Genomic DNA, 21046 nt, shown 5'->3' with positions numbered 1-21046 from the left:
TTCAGGGATATACATCCCATCACTCCAAAACGTACAGGATCCACCACTTCTGCCTCTTCATTTTACAGAACAGCTTTGGGAGTGGTGAAGTCTTCTCACCTGTCACAAGTCTCATAATTCTTTTCTGTGCATAATTAACCCCACGGTATTACGTCCAAATTGCCTCATCATAAACTCAATAAGCCACAGTCTGTTCTGATATAATGCGATGGTATGGTTCTTACGCGACCACAATCACATTACAGCCAAGGAAGGAAGGTCCGTGTTCTGCAAATAACGGTCTAAATTCTTCAATTTTGTACAAGTTAATGTGCAAAGAAACATGCGTTATCGCAGAACTGACTGCATATGAAAATTGCTTACAAATGGTCAACTGCCAATTTTAAGAAACTGGAATCACAAACTCCTAAAAACAATTTAACATTTCGTGTCAAGAGTAGGATCTCTCAAAAGTTGAGAACTAAATGGTTTGAGAACCAATAATTTTACATTTGTGGTTGTATGCATGTGGAGTACATCTTAAGTGCAATCAGAAAAGTGTAAGCACCATTTCTGTATGATACAGAGCAGCTGATTATAAAAGCAGGGGCAGCTGAAGAAAAATATGTGCTCATAGTGGCAGAGGATTCTGATGGAGTAAATAAGTCTTTTTTTTAAGACTTTGTGAAAATGTTCAGCAATTAAGTCTTAAAAAGTCTGGAATGAACTGTCCCGCAGCTTCCATATTTGTCACTTATAACCAAATATAAAATATAAGCAGTCTACAGAACAAGTTACAAATAGAAAGTGGCAGCTTGCACACTGACATATGACTGGAGATAGAAGTACACACACTTTAACAAGGAATATACAGAAAATATTTTGAAACATAACACACATTTTGAGCAGAGAATGTTACAGTCTCATGCTAAGGGGCTGCTCATTCAGGACTGGGATAAGACAGTTCAAACCAGCACTAGTCATCTGTCTCTAATGGTCTTTGGGTATTATGACAACTTAACCTTTTAGCTAGAAAAAGTGCAACTTTTAGCGCGCTGTAGAATATTAATGTTCATAAGATTTTAATAGATCCCTATTTTTTTCTGAAGACTTTTGCCAGTGGCTATTTCTGAACCTGTCTGCAGATATTCTTCATCACAACAGTGATAGACGAGGTATCCTCAACCCATCAAGCCTTTCATTAACAACGCATCTCAGCATTGGACAAATACGGTGAAAACATTAAATGTATTGAGTATCAAGAATCTTAGAACCAGTAAACCTGGGTACACTTAGATATATTACAATAAAACTACATTAAGATTCATGTCCGGGCAAACCAGAACATTTAAAGGGAACAATCACCTGACAAGTTAAAAGCATTCTGGAAAATGGTAAAATGCATGCAAATGGTCTCAGTGGTTTTAATGCATAAAAGTTTTCATGATTTTGAGGGAGTAAACAAAATATTGAATTAGGACAAATTTACATACGGACATATCAAACATCTAGAATGAGTTATCAAGAGCAGTCATCTCAGAGAAACAATGAGCAAAATATGTTTTTGCTTGAATCAAACAGAAATGTTTTACTTCTATTTTTGGGTATTAAAAAAAACATACTCCATGGACTACAAATCTCTCCAGATGTCTGGAATCAGATTGAATGGTAATTGTTAAGTTGCAAAATTGGATGAGAGTAGGTGATTAAGGGAGGAGAGAGGTTGCAGAAGACAAAAAAAAGAAATTAATTCGAATAATGGGCTGTAACAGCAATTGAGGTTAACAATGAAAAGGAAGATTAAATAAGAGCACTAAAATTATAGCTTTCTCTTGGCGATGTCTGTGTCCTTGTCTTTCCTTCCAACAAAATGTAACAGTACGACTGAGCCACTATAAGGTATCGTGACCATACATGGAGAGATTAAGTAAAATCTCATGGATCTTTTGATAAGATGCATGATGTGAGCTTGGGACACCAATGTAAGTGCGCAAAAGTGACACAGTTACCTCTGAAGTAACAAACATGACAAAATTCATGGCACTGAAGAACAGGTCTCAGAAAAATACACCTACTTGAGGAAATGGTTAGTGTGACTTGGATGAGCACAAAATAAAGTTTAAATGTCAAGACACTGACACATAATCCTAGACAAACTGACCTTAAAAAAAGCTCGTATTAGTAAAAGGGAGGTTTAAAAAAAAGAAATCAAAAAAGATACAATTGCAATTTGTGCCAAGATTTGTATCAGGTTATAGTTCTGGTTATAAGCTTGCTCGCTGAGCTGGTCGATTTATTCTCAAATGTTTAGTCACCATGCTAGGTAACAACATCAGTGAGCCTCTTATGAAGCACTGGTGTTCTGACCTGCTTTCTATTCATGTGTTTTGGTCTGCTGTGGAGAGTGATATCACTTCCAGTTCTTTTTCTGAGGGGTTCGTAAATGGGGTCCAAATCAATGTGTTTGTTAATGGAGTTCCTTTTTGAATTCCAGGCTTGTCGGAATTCCTGTGTGTGTTTTTGATTAGCCTGTCCTAGGATGGATGTCCTGTCCTAATCAAACTGGTGTTCCTCTTCATCCATGTGTAAGGACACTAGTGATAGCTGGTCATGTCGTTTGGTGGCTAGTTGGTGTTCATGTATACTAGTGGCTAGTTCCTGTCCATCTGCCCAATGTAGTGTCTGTTACCGTCCTTGGAGGGCATTTTGTATACGGCGTTCATTCTGTGGTTATTGGTACAGGGTCCTTTAGATTTATCAGTACCTGTTTTAGTGTGTTGGAAGCTTTGTGGGCTACATGGTGCCATGGGATCGGAGTAGTCTGGTCGTCATCTCAGAGATGTCTTTGACATATAGCAGTGTGGCTGGAGTCTCTGGGTGTGCTGTGTCTTCCTGTTTGTTGAGTGGCATCCGGTAAAAACGTGAGACCATGGATCTGTGCCTGGGAAGCCTTGCTTCAATCTTTGTTGGCAGGGCAACTTCTGTTGTGGCTGTAGAGGCCCACATGGAAGTAGCAGTCTCAGCTGCAGTGACTGCACTTCAGTGACTTGTGTTGTCTTGTTGTTTTATCAGCAGGTGCATTTTTGTTCAGCAGCAAGCCTCAGCTTCTCTTCTCTTTTTAGGCCTCTGTAATTCAAGCCTCCAGTGACAGCGATCACTTGCAATGTCCTCCCACCTCTCTACTTCACGTCTCTCTTGCAGACATCTTTGAAATGAAGATGGGCCAATCTTGTGCTCTCTTGCTGAAGACCAGTTCCCTGTACAGCAGGTCTTTCAGGATTCTCCTGTCTGATATGCAGTGTACGTGGCCCAGCCAATGGAGATGGCATTGTTGGAGCAGGGTGAAGAGGCTGGGTATCTGGGTATCTTATTTTTGGTGACTCAGTCAGTCCTCTTGATGTTCAGGATGCGTCTCAGGCTGCGAAGGTGGAAGACATTGAGACGCCGCTCTTGTCTGGAGTAGAGGCTCCAGTTCTTGCTGCCATAAAGCAGTGTGCTGAGGATGCAGGCCCTATAGACTGCAACCTTGGTGAGAGTCATCAGCTTTCTGTTCTCCCAGACTCTCTGTGTCAACCTGTTAGTCAGATCCATCTGTTGATCTCTGAGCCTAAGGAGAGACTATCCATGATGGTGGAGCCAAGCTATGTAAACTCATGGACACCTCCAGCTCGTAGTTGATCATGGTAATTTGGGGGGGGGGGGCTGCTCAACGCCTCGACCCAACACGTTGGTCTTCTTCAGGCTGATGGTCAAGCTGAAGACCTGGCAGACTCTTGAGAAGTTGTCCATTAGGTGTTGCAGTTGCTCTTCCGAGTGTGTTACCAGTGCTGCATCATCTGCAAACAACGTGTCCCTGATGAGGACTTCACAAAGCGTGGTTTTTGCCCTCAGCCGGACAGACTGAACAACCTCCCATCCAATCTGGTGTGGCAACAGACACCAACAGTTGACGTTCCAAAGACATGCTTCAGCATGACTGCTAAGATGAGGTCAAACAGGGTGACAACAAGCACACAACCCTGCTTCACACTGCAGTGAATGTTGAAGGCCTCTGAAGAGCCATCAAATGGAATGACGCCCTTCATGTCTGCGTGGAATGACTGAACTATCCAGAGAAGTCTCAGGGGACAACTAATCCTGGCAAAGATTTTGAGCAGGTCATCTCTGCTCACAAGGTCGAAGGCCTTCGAGGTCAATGAAGGCAACATAGAGTGGTTGTCTTTGCTCTGTGCATTTCTCTTGCAGCTGCTGAAAGGAGAAGATCATGTCAACTATGGAGTCTTCTGATCTGAAACCCTTTCAGCGATTTTCTGCAGTATGTTCAGGACCACGCAGGTGAAGACCTGCCCAACGATGCTCAGCAAAGAGATTTCCCTTTAGTTGTTACAGCCGCTTCTGTCCCCTTTGTTCTTATACAGGGTGACAATGTTGCAGTCTCTCATGTCTAGGAGCATAACTCCCTCTTTCCAGCACTGGTGCAATAGTTTGTGCAGGTGGTTTAGCAGGACGCTTTTGCGCACTTGATACTGTCTGGTGGAATGCTATCCAATACTGGTGCCTTCCCATTTGGCAGGCTGTCAATAGCTTTTCGACAGTTGGCAAAGCATCAAGTACTCCATGACACGCAGGCATTCCATGGCATCTAGTACGCTGTCCAACATGCTGTGTTCTCTGGAGTAGAGTTTGGAGTAATGCTCGACCTATGCCCTCCATCTGCTTGCCTTTGTCTTTGATGGTCTCGCCTGTTGTGCTCTGGGTTGGATCGATGGTTTTCTTGATCCCCTCATACACTCCAGGGATGTTGCCCTTGTCAAATGATGCCTGAATGCTTTGGCATAGTTGTAACCAGTAATCATTTGCGCAGCATCTGGCTGTTTTCTGGGCCTTGCCTCTTGCTGTCCTTAGCGCTTGCATGTTGCCTGGGTGGGGTGGTATTTGTGCTCTAGTAGTGCAACATCATTTATCTCGATGACAGCAATGAACTTACTTGAGCTCGCTTCAAGCCAGTCCTGTGTTTTGCTCTGTTTCTTCCCAAAGGCCTGAGTGCAGTGCTGTGGATAGGTTTCTGTTTAGGTTTGTTGTTTAAGAATCAGCAGACTGTGCTCATCAGGTACCCAGTGTCCTGAATATGTTGTATAGGTATTTTTCTTGGCTCCTCATTGTTCCTGGATGCTGCAGTGTGTTGTGGCTTGTTTAAATAATGTCTTGATGCAGCTCTGTTGTTGGTGTTGGGATAATTGCTCCTGTAGTTGAGTATTTGGTCTGTGTGTTGCTCTCCTGTAGACATTGGTCTGCAGCTCTCCATTTGCTGTTCGTTCCACTGTGACATCTAGGAAGGAGGGTCTGCCGTTGTTCTCTTCCTCTTTGGTGAACTTTATATCATTAAGGATGTTGTTTATGAGTTTGTGGGTTTCTTCCAATTTGTTCCATTTCATGATGACAAAGATGTCATCGACATAGCTAACCCAAAGCTTGGGTTGGACTGTGGGGAGGGGTGTTCATTCTAATCTCTGCATAACTACTTCTACTAAGAATCCTGATATTGGTGATCCCATGGTATCCCATTGATTTGTTTGTAGGTCTTGTCGTTGACAGTGAACTGGGCAGTGAGGCATAGGTCTACCAGCTTGAGGATGCTGTCCTTGTTGATGGAGTTGGGGCTGTCTGGTGTTTGGTGTGATCGGCTATTATATCAAAATGCTACAAAAACTGTAGAATATGGACATTGGGAAGAATAATTTTTGGCTGAGTGAAGGGACCCATTAGATAACACAGAGATACCTAAAAAAATGGTGGGAAGCATAAGTAGAAGGTAAAGCCTGATGAATGCACTATAAAATTTGTTGGAGCTGCACGGTCTGATACCACTTACAGTACAGTACAGGGGTACTTGCATTATGGAGGTAGTTACCACTCATTATTACAATCAATCAATCATAAAATTGGCAAGGAAGGAAACATATTGAGATATCCTCAAGATGGATACAGATGATGAGAGTTGGAGAAATTGAGTCCAAGTATGATGTCATTTTATTGGTACTGAGTGATGTGATTTGTGGATAGAGAACGGGAGGACTAAAAAAACAAACTGAGAAGCGGGAATCTGAAGTTATAATATTCACAAGTTGTGGAATTTGAATATAGTCAATTTTAGAACAAGTTCTGTAAATAGACTAAATGAAAGAGAAAAAAAGATTAGATGACATTCCAATTGCCTCAGTTGACGAAAAATAACATGTTCAGGTATTAAACAGAGTACGGAGTCAGGTTAGCCAGGCGGGGCTTAAAATTGACCCACAAAGTACAATTGGGAAAATAGGAAGTGCTGTTTCTGGGACTGAGGTCAGAATGGGACAGAAGGCAGTCCCAGTGGAACAAAAGACTGCAATTTGAAAACTACCTCACCTGCACACCATGGTAATATGTCACCTCGACTGGGGGGGGCACATAAACACGAAGGTCAGGTTAAAGATTTGGTGGAAGTAGTTATAATTCAGATGAGCGCACACGAGAAGGTAAAGTCCCACAAAAACAGGATAAAACGCTTACTAAAATTGCACTGACATTTCAAGAAGTGTCCATAGCAGGAGAAGCAGCAAAGGATTATAAGCAGCAGTTATCGGAACCAAAGGAAGATGATTCAGTTAGTATGAGAATCCTCTAAAGTTATGCTGGATGCTGTCAAACGTTTGAAACCCCTTCAGGATACAACTAATTTGAGTACTGAACAATTCTCAAGAATAGGCAGCAGGGGATGGAAGCACTGGTACGACTACCAGACTTGGTGCCTTAAGATGTAGGCCAGGTTGGCGCATAGGCAAAGGGCCAAAAGAGGGTTGTTGTTCGGCAGCCCCTGGTCAGACATGGCACAATGTGGCCGCCCATTGGCATAAATATGGCCAACGTAACAGAATTAGCTTTTAGATCCAGCATTAAAGCAATGTTACAAGTACAATGATAGCTTTGAAAAGGAGTAATCCCAAAATTTCAGGGTCTACCTTACACAAGGAATCTTACAAATTAGTAGACAGGGTGTTTTATTAAAAAGGTGCAGATGACAGTAAGATTCAGTTTGATAAGAGACATCAGAGGACAGACAGCCTGAAGTTTGTAGCAAGTAAAATTATGATCCCACAATTACAGAGAAAAATGATGATATGGATGAGATTGTCTCATAAAAACCTAGGACAACTTCACTGAATTATGAAAAGTGATTGAGTTTAAGTCTTATTGATGGAATAGATGTTGTCATATTCAGTAAAGGAGTTAGTGTAGAATACTCAGGAATTTTCATCTTAAAAGATAGCATGTGGCAAGAATGAGTTAAAGTGCAGCTGCAAGACAGAAGGGCAGTTCTTACCTAATCTTCCAAGGTCATGTGGAACAGAAACTGCTCACAACTCATTAGCTAAAGAATGAGTCTCTATTCTTGAAGAGCTTAGAAAGAGAGAGATTATTTCATTGAAACATACAAAGATCTTGAGGAGGCTGGACTGGATTGGCACTGAGAAGTTGATTCTCCCTGTATGAGGAATCAGGGACTGATGGCTAAATGAGCATCAAGAGGGTCAGGGAATCAAGGAATATAGGGAGAAAGTGGGAGAATGGGGTTGAGAAACTAAAGAACCCATCCATCTCAGTCTTAAATATATTCAATGACCTGGCCTTCACAGCCTTCTGTGGCAATGAATTCCATAGATTCTCCATTCTCTGGCTGAAGAGGTTTCTCCTTATCTCCATTCTAAAATGTCTTTCCTTTATTCTCAGGCTTTCCACTCGGATCCTAGACTCTTACCAATGGAAACATCTTCTCAACATCCAAGATTCTTAGAGGATGTGATGGTCTAGATGCCCTGTGGGAAAATCTAAGGCCAAAAGGCATAATCTCAGAATGAGGGGTCACAGATTTAAGGCAGAGGTAAGGATTAATTTCTTCTCTCAGATGGTTATGAATCTGTGGAATTCATTTCTATAAGAGGGCTGTCAAGGCTGGTTCATTAAATATATTCAAGCCAGAGACAGAGTTTTAAATCTGTTACAGAATCAAAGGTTATGGGGAAAAGGCAGGCAAACAAGGCTGAGGATGATCAGATCTACCATGATCTCACTAAATGGCAGGGCAGCCTTAATGTATACTTCAACTCCTTTAGTCTTATGGTCTAAACTCTGTTCTAATCAGATGATGACCGAGTGATACTATCACTAGAATACTAATGAAGAGATCCAGTCCTGGGTTTGAATCCTGTCAGGGCAGATGCTGGAATTTGAATTCAATAACAAACCTGGAGTAAGAGTTTAATGATTACCATGAAACCACTGTCAATTGTTGGGAAAAAAAACTAGTTCATTAATGTCATTTAGAGAAGAAAATTGCTGTTCTTACCATGACTGTATGTGACTCCAGACCAACAGCAATGTGGTTGACTTCCAACTGCCCTCTGGGTAATTAGGGATGGCCAATAAATACTGGCCTAGTCAGTAACCCCCACATCCCATGAATGGTTATTTTGTAAGAAAATTCCTTGTCAATTATTTCAAAAGTGTGTTTCACAGTTATGGACTTGCCTGCTAAAGAAAATATGCCCTTCTTCTCTGCTATCTGAGTCCCTCAATTTTATACACTTCAAATAAATTGAACACTAACTCCACACATTCCATTTTTTTCCTCATAGCTAATGTGCTTCATCCCTGGCAAAGCCATATAAATCTTCTTACTATCATCTGTATGACCAGGTGAGGAGTGGTGAATTTGCTCCCCGCTTTCTAACCCTCAACTGGCTATAACAAAGATTCTATTTCTTTTTGGCATACAGCTATATCGCACTTCAACTGAACTTAGCTGACTTGTTCAAAATTATGCAGCCAATTATAATATTATCTTCGGTGGAACAACCAGGATCTTCATTCCTTACTAAATGCTTACCCCCCCCCCCCCCCGCCCCACGACCAAAAATGAAATATCAAACACAGAAATATAAGTATAGATAAAGGTTAAAAAGAGGTGAGTAATATTAAAAGATAAGAGAATATGCTGCTTAAAAATCCTTATCAGGCTAGTCTCAGACTAAAACCTATGGTTGCTTCCTTGTTGCTTTACATCCTTAGAAACAGCAAACAAATTTTGACGATTTTGATATTTCCCAATTTCCCTGACTTCCCAATTTTTTTTTAAATACAGGCAGAGAGAAAGTAGGGAGATGTTCTTGCAGTTCTACTATGATCAGGAAAAAGAAAATAAGTACAACTTAAAAATTAATATGCTGGCTACACCGTACCTCCAATGTGAGGTCTACTAGTCAAGTTTGACCAGGATATGATTCAAAGATTTTAGTGGCTGACAAATCCAATTTTCTTGCTTGACTGCTGTACCTAAAGTAGCTCTTCGAAATACAGGTCAGTCATGTACTCCATATCTGGTTTCATCGGTTTTCCAAACTGAATAATTTGTCAGCAAATCTTTCATCCCAATACATTAAATATATCTGTACATGCCACTAAATCTAACCAAATTATCAACACCACCTTTTGCATTGCAAATACCTTTTGCATTGTCCAGCTCTACTTTTGCTAAAACTGACTTCAGAGCTAAAAGGTAAAAACAATGACTGCAGATGCTGAAAACCAAATACTGGATTAGTGGTGCTGGAAGAGCACAGCAGTTCAGGCAGCATCCAACGAGCAGCGAAATCGACGTTTCGGGAAAAAGCCCTTCATCAGGAATAAAGGCAGTGAGCCTGAAGCATGGAGAGATAAGCTAGAGGAGGGTGGGGGTGGGGAGAGAGCAGCATAGAGTACAATGGGTGAGTGGGGGAGGAGATGAAGGTGATAGGTCAAGGAGGAGAGGGTGGAGTGGATAGGTGGAAAAGAAGATAGGCAGGTCGGACAAGTCAAGGAGACAGTAACTGAGCTGGAAGTTTGAAACTAGGATGAGGTGGGGGAAGGGGAAATGAGGAAACTGTTGAAGTCCACATTGATGCCCTGGGGTTGAAGTGTTCCGAGGCGGAAGATGAGGCGTTCTTCCTCCAGGCGTCTGGTGGTGAGGGAGCGGCGGTGAAGGAGGCCCAGGACCTCCATGTCCTCGGCAGAGCGGGAGGGGGAGTTGAAATGTTGGGCCACAGGGCGGTGTGGTTGATTGGTGCGGGTGTCTCGGAGATGTTCCCTAAAGCGCTCTGCTAGGAGGCGCCCAGTCTCCCAAATGTAGAGGAGACCACATCGGGAGCAACGAATACAATAAATGATATTGGTGGATGTGCAGGTGAAACTTTGATGGATGTGGAAGGCTCCTTTAGGGCCTTGGATAGAGGCGAGGGAGGAGGTGTGGGCACAGGTTTTACTTCAGAGCTGCCTGGTTCTCTTTTTAGATTTGATTGGAACTGACTGCCAAAGAGCTTTAAAAACTTTCAGTTCTCTATACTGTCAAACAATTATAAGAGGTCAACTGATTACTTTCCTTTTCACACTTCATCCCTGATCACAACAGAATTCAAATTTAAAAAGGGAAGTGACATTTCCAATTTTTGTCATGTATATGATTGTCTATAACTTCGAATCAGAAACACAGCAAGTTTCTTAAATACCAAATAAAGATCCTACTGATTGAAAAAGAAACCTCGCTCAAGCAAGTAAAGTTTATTAAGACAGAAACATAGAAAATAGGACAAATAGTCCATTCAATGCTTCAAGCCCACTCCGCAATTCAATGTGATCATGGCTAATCATCCAACGCAGTAGCCCGTTTCCTTTATTCTCCCATGTTCTTTAATCCCTTTAGCCTCAAGTGTCTGCAGTTCATAACTTAACTGAAATTGGTTCAGAAGTTATTTGAGCTATGATCACTTGCTACAAATGTGTTCAACCTGGATCATCTTGGTCCCAACATTTGCAACACATGGTCCAACAGGCTGTATCAATCATTTTATTTCAGCTATTAATTAATCACCCCTTAAAAAATCACCACTATGAGCACATTATTGTGATTTGTTTTATTGCAGTCTCAATCTCATTTTTAAGACACTTTTTAATAAGAGAGAAAAATTATGAGATCCCTAAACACAACAAAAGGCCTTAATTTGACTCTAAGATCAGAAATAATCACCAACCCCTTCTTACCAATTAACTGCTTTGTTTAGGGAGAAGGAACATATTACCAACTTGAATCTCCAATATCCTCGACTAACTGCAAATCACACAAACTAGGAACTTTCTGAACTCTATTGAGGATCATATTCCTGCACTGCAACTACAGCAAATGTTTTATTAATTGCCACCGAGAGAACCAGGAATGTGTCAGTTCAGCAAATATTCTAGTTGATCAAGAGGTCCACATCAATGTAAAAACACACACTAAGTAATAGAAACGTACTGCAGGAGGTAAATGCATCACTGATATACTTTATTTACAGCTTAAACCACTTAAATAAAAATGTAGCTTTGTCATAAAACTTAGCGGCAGGCAGCCTCCTCATCCACACCCTCAACTGAGTACTCGAACATTATGGAGACCAGTATAATACAGTAAACTCTGTATATTTGAAATTCTTTCCACAGAAAAATAGGGTGGTAAAAAAAGACATATGGCATGCTTGTCTTTATTGGTCAAGTCATGTTGCAGCTTTGTAAGACTTTGGTTAGGCTACACTTTAGTTAGACTAGTATTGTGTTCACTTCTGACCATCACATTACAGGAAGAATGTGCAGAAGAGGTTTACTAGGATGCAGTCTGGATTAGAGGGTATGAGATATAGGGAGGGGTTAAGCAAACTAAGGTTATTTTCTCTGGAACAGAGGAGGCAGAGGGGAGATTTGAAAGAAGTCTATAAAATCATGAGATACATAGATAGGATTGACAGAGTTGAAATGTCTAATACTAAGAGGTATGCATTTAAAGGTGAGAGGTGGAAAGTTCAACTGAGATATGAGGGTCAAGCTGTTTCTCCAACCCCCCACCCCCCTCCACCCCCAACAGAGTGCAGGTGGTGTCTGGATTGGTGGTGGAGGCAGATGCAGATACGATAGAAACCATTTAGATAAGCACATGAATATGCAAGGAATGAAGGCTTATGGACCAAGGGCGAGCAGAAGGAATTAGGTTAACTTAGCATCAAATTCAACACAACATCATGGGCCGAAGGGCTGGTTCCTGTGCTATACTATTAGATTAGATTTTAGATTACATTACAGTGTGGAAACAGGCCCTTCAGCCCAACAAGTCCACACCGACCCGCCAAAGCGCAACCCACCCATACCCCTACATTTACCCCTTACCTAACACTATGGGCAATTTAGCATGGCCAATTCACCTGACCTGCACATCTTTGGACTGTGGGAGGAAACCGGAGCACCCGGAGGAAACCCACGCAGATAGGGGGAGAGCATGCAAACTCCACACGGTCAGTCGCCTGAGGCAGGAATTGAACCCGGCACTGTGCCGCCCACTAATTCAGTGCCAACATATCAATGACGCACTCCAGGAGTGCCAAAGAGTGGACCCAAAGCTAAATATTCAAAAGACAAAGATTCTTGAGCAGCCTGCCCCCACCATCCAATGCACCCCCTCACCATGCCCCCAAACCTCCACACCACTGCTGCAATCCTTTTTCTTGATTTACATAATCTGCAATTGATATCATTTAGATTTGCATAACAAGCGGCTTCACTCCAGAGAGAGTGGATCCAGTGATGCGATTTATGAAGCAGGAACTGCAGCACCGTGAAATCATATTTAGCATGAATTAGATAATGTTTTCAATAATTCTACAGATATGCAAACTACCATTCTTTAAAATATGCCATCTCTAATCAAATTTTCAAAAACTGTTCATTTTCAAGAAAACAAACATAATAAAAGCCATTATACAATTTCATCATAGATGGGATCGAAGTAAGGAAGTTGTTTCCACTGACAGATGAAACTAGAAATAGGGGACACAGCCTCAAACTAAAAAGGAGCATATGTAGGTCTGAGTTGAGGTGGAACTTTTTCACCCAAAGAGTCATGAATCTGTGGAATTCCCTGCTCGGTGAATTAACTGAGGCTACCTCATTGAATGTTTAAAGGCAAAGACAGATTTTTGAACAGTAAAATAATTAAGGGTTATGGTGAGAGGGTGGGTAAGTGAAGCTGAGTCCATGAAAAGATCGCAAAGATCTCATTGAATGACGGAGTAGGCATGAAGGACCAGACAGCTCACGCCTGCTCCCATTTCTTGTGTTCTTACACACACTATTAAATACACATAACCAATCTACAGTGAATAGAATTTTAAATTTACTTTACCTCTAATTGCAAAATCACAACAAAAATTGGATTACAAACATAATTACACAACAACCTTGTCTGAAGCAGCTTGATAAATACCTGATGTATTTACTGATACCGATGCACCAATGAGCATCCTCTGGTGAGTATCTTCAGGAGCATTGTTCAGGGAGACTGAATTTATACTTTCTTTCTCAATCCAAACATTTCTGTGACAAAATTAAAAAAGAAACTATGTTTGACAGAAAAAAGCTATTTGCAAAAAAAAGTAATTTCCTTTTTCAATAAAAACAACTCAAACATGCTACTCAACTGATTTCATTCAATGCTATAAACGCAAACAAATCAGTCTTCTATCACTTAAAATAGGGGATGGATCTTTGAGCTATGTTTTAAGTATTTAAAAATAATAAAGAAGGAGAAGATAAACTCGCAAGTAATTTCAAGCAGAATAACAAGACTTCAAATATAATTAAAAAAAGAGACCAAAGTGAAAAAGGTAATGAGTATGGGGAAATAATAATGGGGAACCAAGAAATGGCAAAGGAGTTGAATCGATGCTTTGTATCAGTCTTTACAGTAGGAGACACTAAAGGCATTTCAAAATTATTAAATATTTGAGGAGCAAAAGAAGGAGAGAAAATGAAATGAGCAACATCAACAGACAGTAAGTACTTTGGAAGCTAACGAAGCTAAAGACCAACAAGTCCCCGGGACCTCCTAAAGATATTGGAGAAAGTAGTGACAGAGACAGTGAATGTATTGGTAGTAACCTTGCAGGAATCATAGAATCGTTACAGAGCGGAAAAAGATTGGTCACTGACCCTCCAAACAGCATCCCACCCAGACCCAGCCCCCAACCTATTCTCATAAGCCTGCATTTAGCATGGCAAACCCATCTATCCTACACAGTCCTGGACACTATGGGGCAATTTAGCATGGCCAATCCACCTTATATGCACAGTTTTGGACTGTGGGAGGAAACCAAAGCAACTGGAGGAAACCCACGCTCAGAGAGGGAGAACGTGCAAACTCCACACAAATAGTCACCCGAGACTGGAATCGAACCCAGGTCCTTGGCACTGTGAGGCAGGAGTACTAACCACTGAGCCACCGTGCCACTCTAACCCCCAGTCTAGCACTTGGTGTGGAGACAATTTCAAAGTTTGCCACAAAACAAAATTTTGAAGAATTATAAATTGAGAGAATAAGATGCAATCTTAGGGGACGTGTCAAGGTAGATGCAGAAAGGTTGTTTCCCCTTGTGGGACAGTCTAGGACCAGATGGTAGATTCTCAGAGTAGGGGTCACAGATTTAAAACAGAGATGAGGAGGAATTTCCTCTCTTAAAGAGTAGTCAATCTCTGGACTTTTTTACAACGCACAGTCAAGACTGGGTCATTAAGTCATTTTCAAAGCTGAGATAGAGATTTTTAATCACTAAGAGAATCAAGGGTAAAAGGGAAAAGGCAGGAAAGTAGAGTTGAGGATCATTGGATCGGCTGTGATATCATTGAATGTAAACAAGCAGGAGGCTGGAAGAGCACAGCAAGCTAGGCAGCATCAGGAGGTGAAGAAGTCGACATTTCTGGTGTAACCCTGAAGAAGGGTTACATTTGAAACGTCGTCTTCTTCACCCGCTGATGCTGCCTGGTTTGCTGTGCTCTCCAGCCTCCTGTTTGTCTACCCTGGAGTCCAGTATTCTGCAGTTTTTTTTGTCTCTAACCATGATACCACTGAATGGCAGATCAGACTTGATAGGCTCCTTCTTATGGTGGTTTGGTCTTTAAGTGCAGTTGTTATTTTAACATTAAAATGGGACAATCAATAAGCATTTAAAAGTTCTAAAATAACAGAAATAAAATAACGTCCTGTCAGACTGTTTTCGGGACTTTGGAGTAAAGGATAAATAACGGTTAGGGCACCAGTGATTACTTGCCTGTTCTTAGCTAAACTAGTGTTACAAAGTCTTTTACATCATTTGGGAAGGCAGGTAGTACTTCAGCTCAAGACATCATCCAAAAGATGGCACCCTCACCATGCAACCCTCCTTCAATACTCCATCTTAGTGTCAGCTTCGATTTTGCACTCAGGTCTTTGGAACAGGACTTGAGCACACAATCTTCTGACTCCAAGATGAACTCTCATGACTCTCAAACCAAGTCACTCACAATAAATGGAGAACCTCATGATTTCAGAACATATATTTTGTATCTTCTGATATGCTACAGATATGCAAGATTGCACAAATCTGCACCGATGACCCACCAGATAGACTTCTAACCAGATTCCTAAGTGGATACAGGTCTGCAACAGGGGGAGCATTCCTCTTTAATGTCACTTCTCTGACTAGCATTTCTGGAACTGCAGCTTTGGAATAAGCACTCCTGAACTCCTTTTTATGCTACTTTATAAAAAGTGTTTTCTTTCAGTAAGGGTTTTGGTATGAACACAGCTTTGCTTCACTTGAAAGCAACAGCACTTTGTTCCGTGACCTCAAATATTGTGCTGTGCATCCCTTAAAATAAGGATATCGCATAAAACAGCACACTACTCGAGCACAATGAACAGTTATCTTGCTGTTGCTATTATTGAATTGCACGAGTAACGCCAATGCCTTTGAGGTTAATTTGCAAAAGCACTAAGAAGTTCCTCAGTATTTTAACAGAATTGAAACATCTACTTAAAAAGTAAATTCGCTAAACACAAGTCCCCTCAGTTCAACACCAGCAAATTTTATACTCTAGAAGATTCTTTCCCATACCTGAACCTGGACATTGTAGTCATGCTATGAAACTTTGTCTCATAGGGACTATAGGGACCATGTAAATGAACCTAGCAAACAAAAAAAGACAATCCAGTGAGTAATGAGCTTCCTGTAAACTACAATTTCAAAAGGTTGCTCTAATTTCTAAATTTAAGTGATAACAATTTTATTAGCAACAATTACTTTATCATTGAATAAAAAACAAAAGAACTGTGGATGCTGGAAATCATAAAAAAAATACTGGAAAGGCTCAATAGGTTTGGCAGCATCTGTGACAGAAATCAGCATTTATGTTTCAGGTTCAATGACCTGAGCCCTCAAGCCCTAAAATTGTTGAAATTAACATTCCATCTGAAAGGTAGCCAGAAAGTTTGAGGCATCTTAGTTTGTGCTTACCCCAACCCCCATACACCAGGCCTTGTTATCACACAGGACAAAGTGAGGACTGCAGATGCTAAAGATCAGAGTCAAAAAGTGTGGTGCTGTAAAAGTACAGCAAGTCAGGCTGCATCAGAGGAGCAGGAGGTTTGACATTTCAAGCATAAGCTATTTATCAGCACAATTTGCTATTTCACACTACCTATCATTAGCTATTAGTGAACAACTAGTGGCTAATCATCCTCTCAGGCCAATCATTATCTGCTTCGTTGTCTGTCCATCTGTTCTTCTCTCTTTTTGGGCTCTATCTGCACCCATCATTTACTCCTTAGCCCCAACCACACCCTCTCTTATGCATAAAAAAAATCTTTTCTTAGCTACCATTAGTTCTGAGATAGGGTCATTGAACCCGAAACATTAAATAATTTTTCTCCACAGATGCTGCAAGACCTGCTGAACATTTCCAGTCACTTCTACTTTTGACTTTACCGTTGAAGATGGAAAACCCAGTTTAGAAGAGGAGAACTTCTGTATTAATGTCTGAATATGTTTCCAGTCTTCTTCCTTCTGGGTCCACACAGTTTTTTGAGTTAAGCCCAATTTTTCTTGCAGAGAAGAGTCTAATATGGTCTTCAGCTGCTCATGACTTATCTATGCAAAACAGATTCATGTTGAAATGGCAGAACGTTAGATTATTTCAGGAAATACAAGTAAGAAACAATACCAGAAGAACACTACTTGGTCCCTGAAGTCTATTCCATCAATCAAGAATATATTGGTTCATGGGACTGTGGCCTAAACTCCACTTCCCTGTCTGGTCCAAATAAACTCTGACATTTGCAAATTTAAAGACTTTGTAGCTCCGGTTGTGGATTAGGTTTTATGTTTGCTCATTGAGCTGGTAAATTTGTTCAGACGTTTCATCACCATGCGAGGTAACGTTATCAGTGAGCCTCCTATGAAGTACTGGTGTTCTCTCCTGCTTTCTATTCATGTGTTTTGGTTTGTTGTGGAGGGTGATAACACTTCCAATTCTTTTTCTAAGAGGTTGGTAAATAGGGTCCAAATCAATGTGTTAATTGATGGAGTTCCTGTTTGAATGCCAGGCCTCTAGGGATCCCGCGCATATCTTCATTTAGCCTGTCCCAGGATAGATGTATTTGAACTGGTGTCCCTCTTTATCAACGTGTATGGATACTAGTGATAGTTGGCCACGTCTTCTGATGGCTAGTTGGTGTTCATGTTTCCATGTATTCTGCTGACTAGTTTCCTACCCATCTGTCTAATATAACGTTTGTCATAGTCCCTGCAGGGTATGTTGTATATGACGTTCATTCTGCTGGTTATTGGTACAGGTTCCTTTAAATTCATCAGGAGCTGTTTCAGTATGTGCATAAGTTTGTGGGCTACCATGATGCTTCAGGGCCGGAGTAGTCTGGTCATCATCTCAAAAGTCTTTAATGTATGGCAGGGTGGCTAGAGTCTCTGGGCATGTTGTGTCTTTTTGTTTAGGTCTCTTGTGCAGGAATCAGTGGACTGCGCTTATCAGGTGCCCATTGTTCCTGACTACATTGTATAGGTAGACAATGGGTCTGAAGCAAGCTGGACAGAAAACCAGCGCTTCATCAGATGCTCACTGATTATGTTACCTAGCATAGTGATGAAAAGTCAGCGAACAAATCTACCAGCTTAGCGAGCAAACTTGCAACCTAAACGGTGACATCATTTGAACAGCAAGCAAAATCTAAAAGCAGTTTTAGTCATAAAAGATTTGTTTGCATATTCACTGAATCAGGACTATCCCAGGCTTGATATACCTTGAATATGGTTTGTTCTTGCCAAAAATGATGGTTGAGACTGCTAAGTGCTGTCACCATCTTTCTAGTGAGAAAGTAAAAATGAACTGCTAATTGCCAACTCCACAACTCCAATTAGCAACATTTAGAAGTCAATCAGAAAAGGTTTGGCCACTTGCTCATAACACACCTTTTTTAGTATATAAACCGCTCAGGAATACTGTGACAAGATGCCAATGGACTAACAGAAGAAAATTTGCAGCAAAAAAAAAAACATGCACAAGCATGAATTATTCACTTAGTCAAATTTTTAACCAACTGCAATGTAAGTTATCACATACTCTAAGAACTCAAAAGATACATCAGTGACGTTAATGAGAAGTGAGACTTATTTTATGACAGTAAAATTTTTGTGAAACTCATCAGGAAATATATACTTTATCTATTACTATACAGGATAATAGATGACATATTATATTTGTGTTGGCAAATGAAAGGAGATGTTTCAAAGGTGGTGTTGCATTTGCCAGGTTAGAAAGGTGCTGAGGAATTAAAGTCAGAGAGTCGGAGCATGGAAACAAACCCCTCGGTCCAACCAATCCACCCCGAATGTGTTACCAAACTTAACTAGTCCCACCTGCATGCACTTTGGCTCATATCCCTCCAACCTTTCCTATTCATAAACTTATATGAACGTCTTTTAAATGTTATAACTACCTGCATCCATCACTTTCTCTGGCAGTTCATAACATACATGAGCCATTCTGTGCGTTTAAAAAAAATCAGCCCTCATGTCTTTTTTCAAATCTTTCTCCTCTCATCTTAAAAATATGCCCCCTTAGTTTTGATGGATGGGGGAGATTCCCAGGACATTGACCCAGTAACAGGTACAGTTCGAAGTCTGGAACACCGTTACTCTGTGCGTCAACCATGGAAGGTGTGAATGCAGCATGTGGTGGATAGTATGTCAATCAGATAGACTTGTCACAAATAGTGTCAAATATACTGAACATTGTCAAAGCTACACCCATCCAACCAAATGGAGACTTTTGCATCACACAGTTGACTTCTGCCTTGTATGTGGTGGACAGGCTTTTGGAAGACAGTTTCTGGATTAGTGGTGCTGGAAGAGCACAGCAGTTCAGGCAGCATCCAAGTAGCTTCGAAATCGACGTTTCAGGCAAAAGCCCTTCATTTTTACCTTTTTGAAGACAGTTGGCAAGTTACTTAGCACAGAACTACAAGCTTCTAAACCATAGTATTTGCACAACTGATTCAGTTGAGATTTTGGTCAGTGGTAAGCCCAAAAATGCTAGCAGTAGGAGAGTTCAATAATGGAAATGCTGCTGATTGTCATAGGGTAGTAGTGAGATTCTCTCTTACACAGATTGCCTAACACTCGTGAGGTGACTCACAGGCAGCTAGGGAAATAACAATGAGAAACCAGGAAACGGTAAAGCAGTTGACTAAATCCTTGGCATCATCTTCATTGTAGAGACACGAATAGCATTCTGAAGAAACTAAACAATCAAGGATCCAAAGGCAAGGAGGAAACACATATGATAATATTAGGACAGTATAAAAAGTACTGGGAAAGAAATGGCTGCTACGTTCTCCTGGACCTCAAATGTTACACCCGAGGATTTTATGGAGATAGTAGATGTACTGGTAGTAATCTTCCAGGAATCCTTCGACTTTAGCAATTGTTCAATCCTCAGGGAGTTTTCCAATGTAGCACACTATCATTTCGGTCCATTCTAAAGGAAGTAATAATTATATAGAGTAGTCACAGAATTCCTAATGTGGACGAAGGCCATTCAGTTCATCGAGTCCATATTCATCCTGTAACTATCCACTTCCCATGTCTAATCCACCTAGCCAGCACATCCCTGGATACTATGGGGCAATTTTGCATGGCCAATCCATCTAACCTGCACATCTTTGGATTGTGGGAGGAAACTGGAGCACCTGGGAGGAAATCCACACAGACACTAGGAGAATGTGCAAACTCCACAGATTCAAGGCTGGAATCGAACCCAGGTGCCTGGCATTGAGGCAGCAATGCTGATCACTGAGCCACCATGATGTGCTATTCGGAAATATAGAATATAATTAAGAATAAGCATGGCTTCATGATAATTTTTTTCAAGCATTTGAGAAGGTAACAAGCAGGATGAATAAAAAGGGAACCAGTGGATCTAATATCACTGGTTTTCTTGTAACCAGTAACCACAACTATTTAAAATATAGTAATTTGGATGACCAAGTTAATGTACACTTGCGAAGTTTGCAGATAATGCAAAAACACATGGGAAGACAAGCAGTGAAGATGGCACAGACAGTCGACAAAGGGAAGGCTGATTAAGTGAATGGCAAAAATCTGGATGGAATACAGAACATGGAATATACAGTGCAGTACAGGCCTTTCGGCCCTTGATGTTGCGCCAACCTGTGAAAATATTCTGATACCCATCTAACCTACACCGTTCCATTATTATCCATACGCATGTCCATTGACCATTTAAACGCCCTTCACGTCGGCTAGTCCAGTACTGTTGTAGGCAGGCCGTTCCACACCCCTACTACTGAGTGAAGAAACTACCCCTAATATCTGCCCTAAATCTTTCACCCCTCATTTTAAAGATATGTCCCCTCATGTTAGCCTTCACCATCCCAAGAAAAAGGCTCTCACTGTTCACCCTACCTAACCCTCTGATTATCTCAGATGTCTTGATTAAGTTACCTCTCAACCTTCTTCTTTTCAACAAAAGTAGTCTCAGTTCCCTCAGCCTTTCCTCGCAAGACCTTCGTTCCATACCAGGCAACATCCTTGTAAATCTCCTCTGAACCCGTTCCAAAGCTTCCACA

At 41.1% G+C, this 21046-nt stretch overlaps 1 protein-coding gene across 1 annotated transcript in view; it reads right to left on the bottom strand.

Moving 5' to 3' along the window:
• tdrd9 (tudor domain containing 9) overlaps positions 1-21046 on the bottom strand; it is a 159210-nt gene that overhangs the window by 10236 nt on the left and 127928 nt on the right. The window contains exons 29-31 of the mRNA XM_072568611.1: positions 16872-17033; positions 16002-16072; positions 13337-13446 (exon numbers count right to left, since the gene is read on the bottom strand). Of these exons, the coding sequence (XP_072424712.1) occupies positions 13337-13446; positions 16002-16072; positions 16872-17033 (343 nt within the window). The remainder of the gene's footprint in view (positions 1-13336; positions 13447-16001; positions 16073-16871; positions 17034-21046) is intronic.

Source organism: Chiloscyllium punctatum, chromosome 4, assembly GCF_047496795.1.
Source record: "Chiloscyllium punctatum isolate Juve2018m chromosome 4, sChiPun1.3, whole genome shotgun sequence".
Classification (NCBI taxonomy): domain Eukaryota; kingdom Metazoa; phylum Chordata; class Chondrichthyes; order Orectolobiformes; family Hemiscylliidae; genus Chiloscyllium; species Chiloscyllium punctatum.
This window is presented reverse-complemented; position numbering and strand designations above follow the sequence as displayed.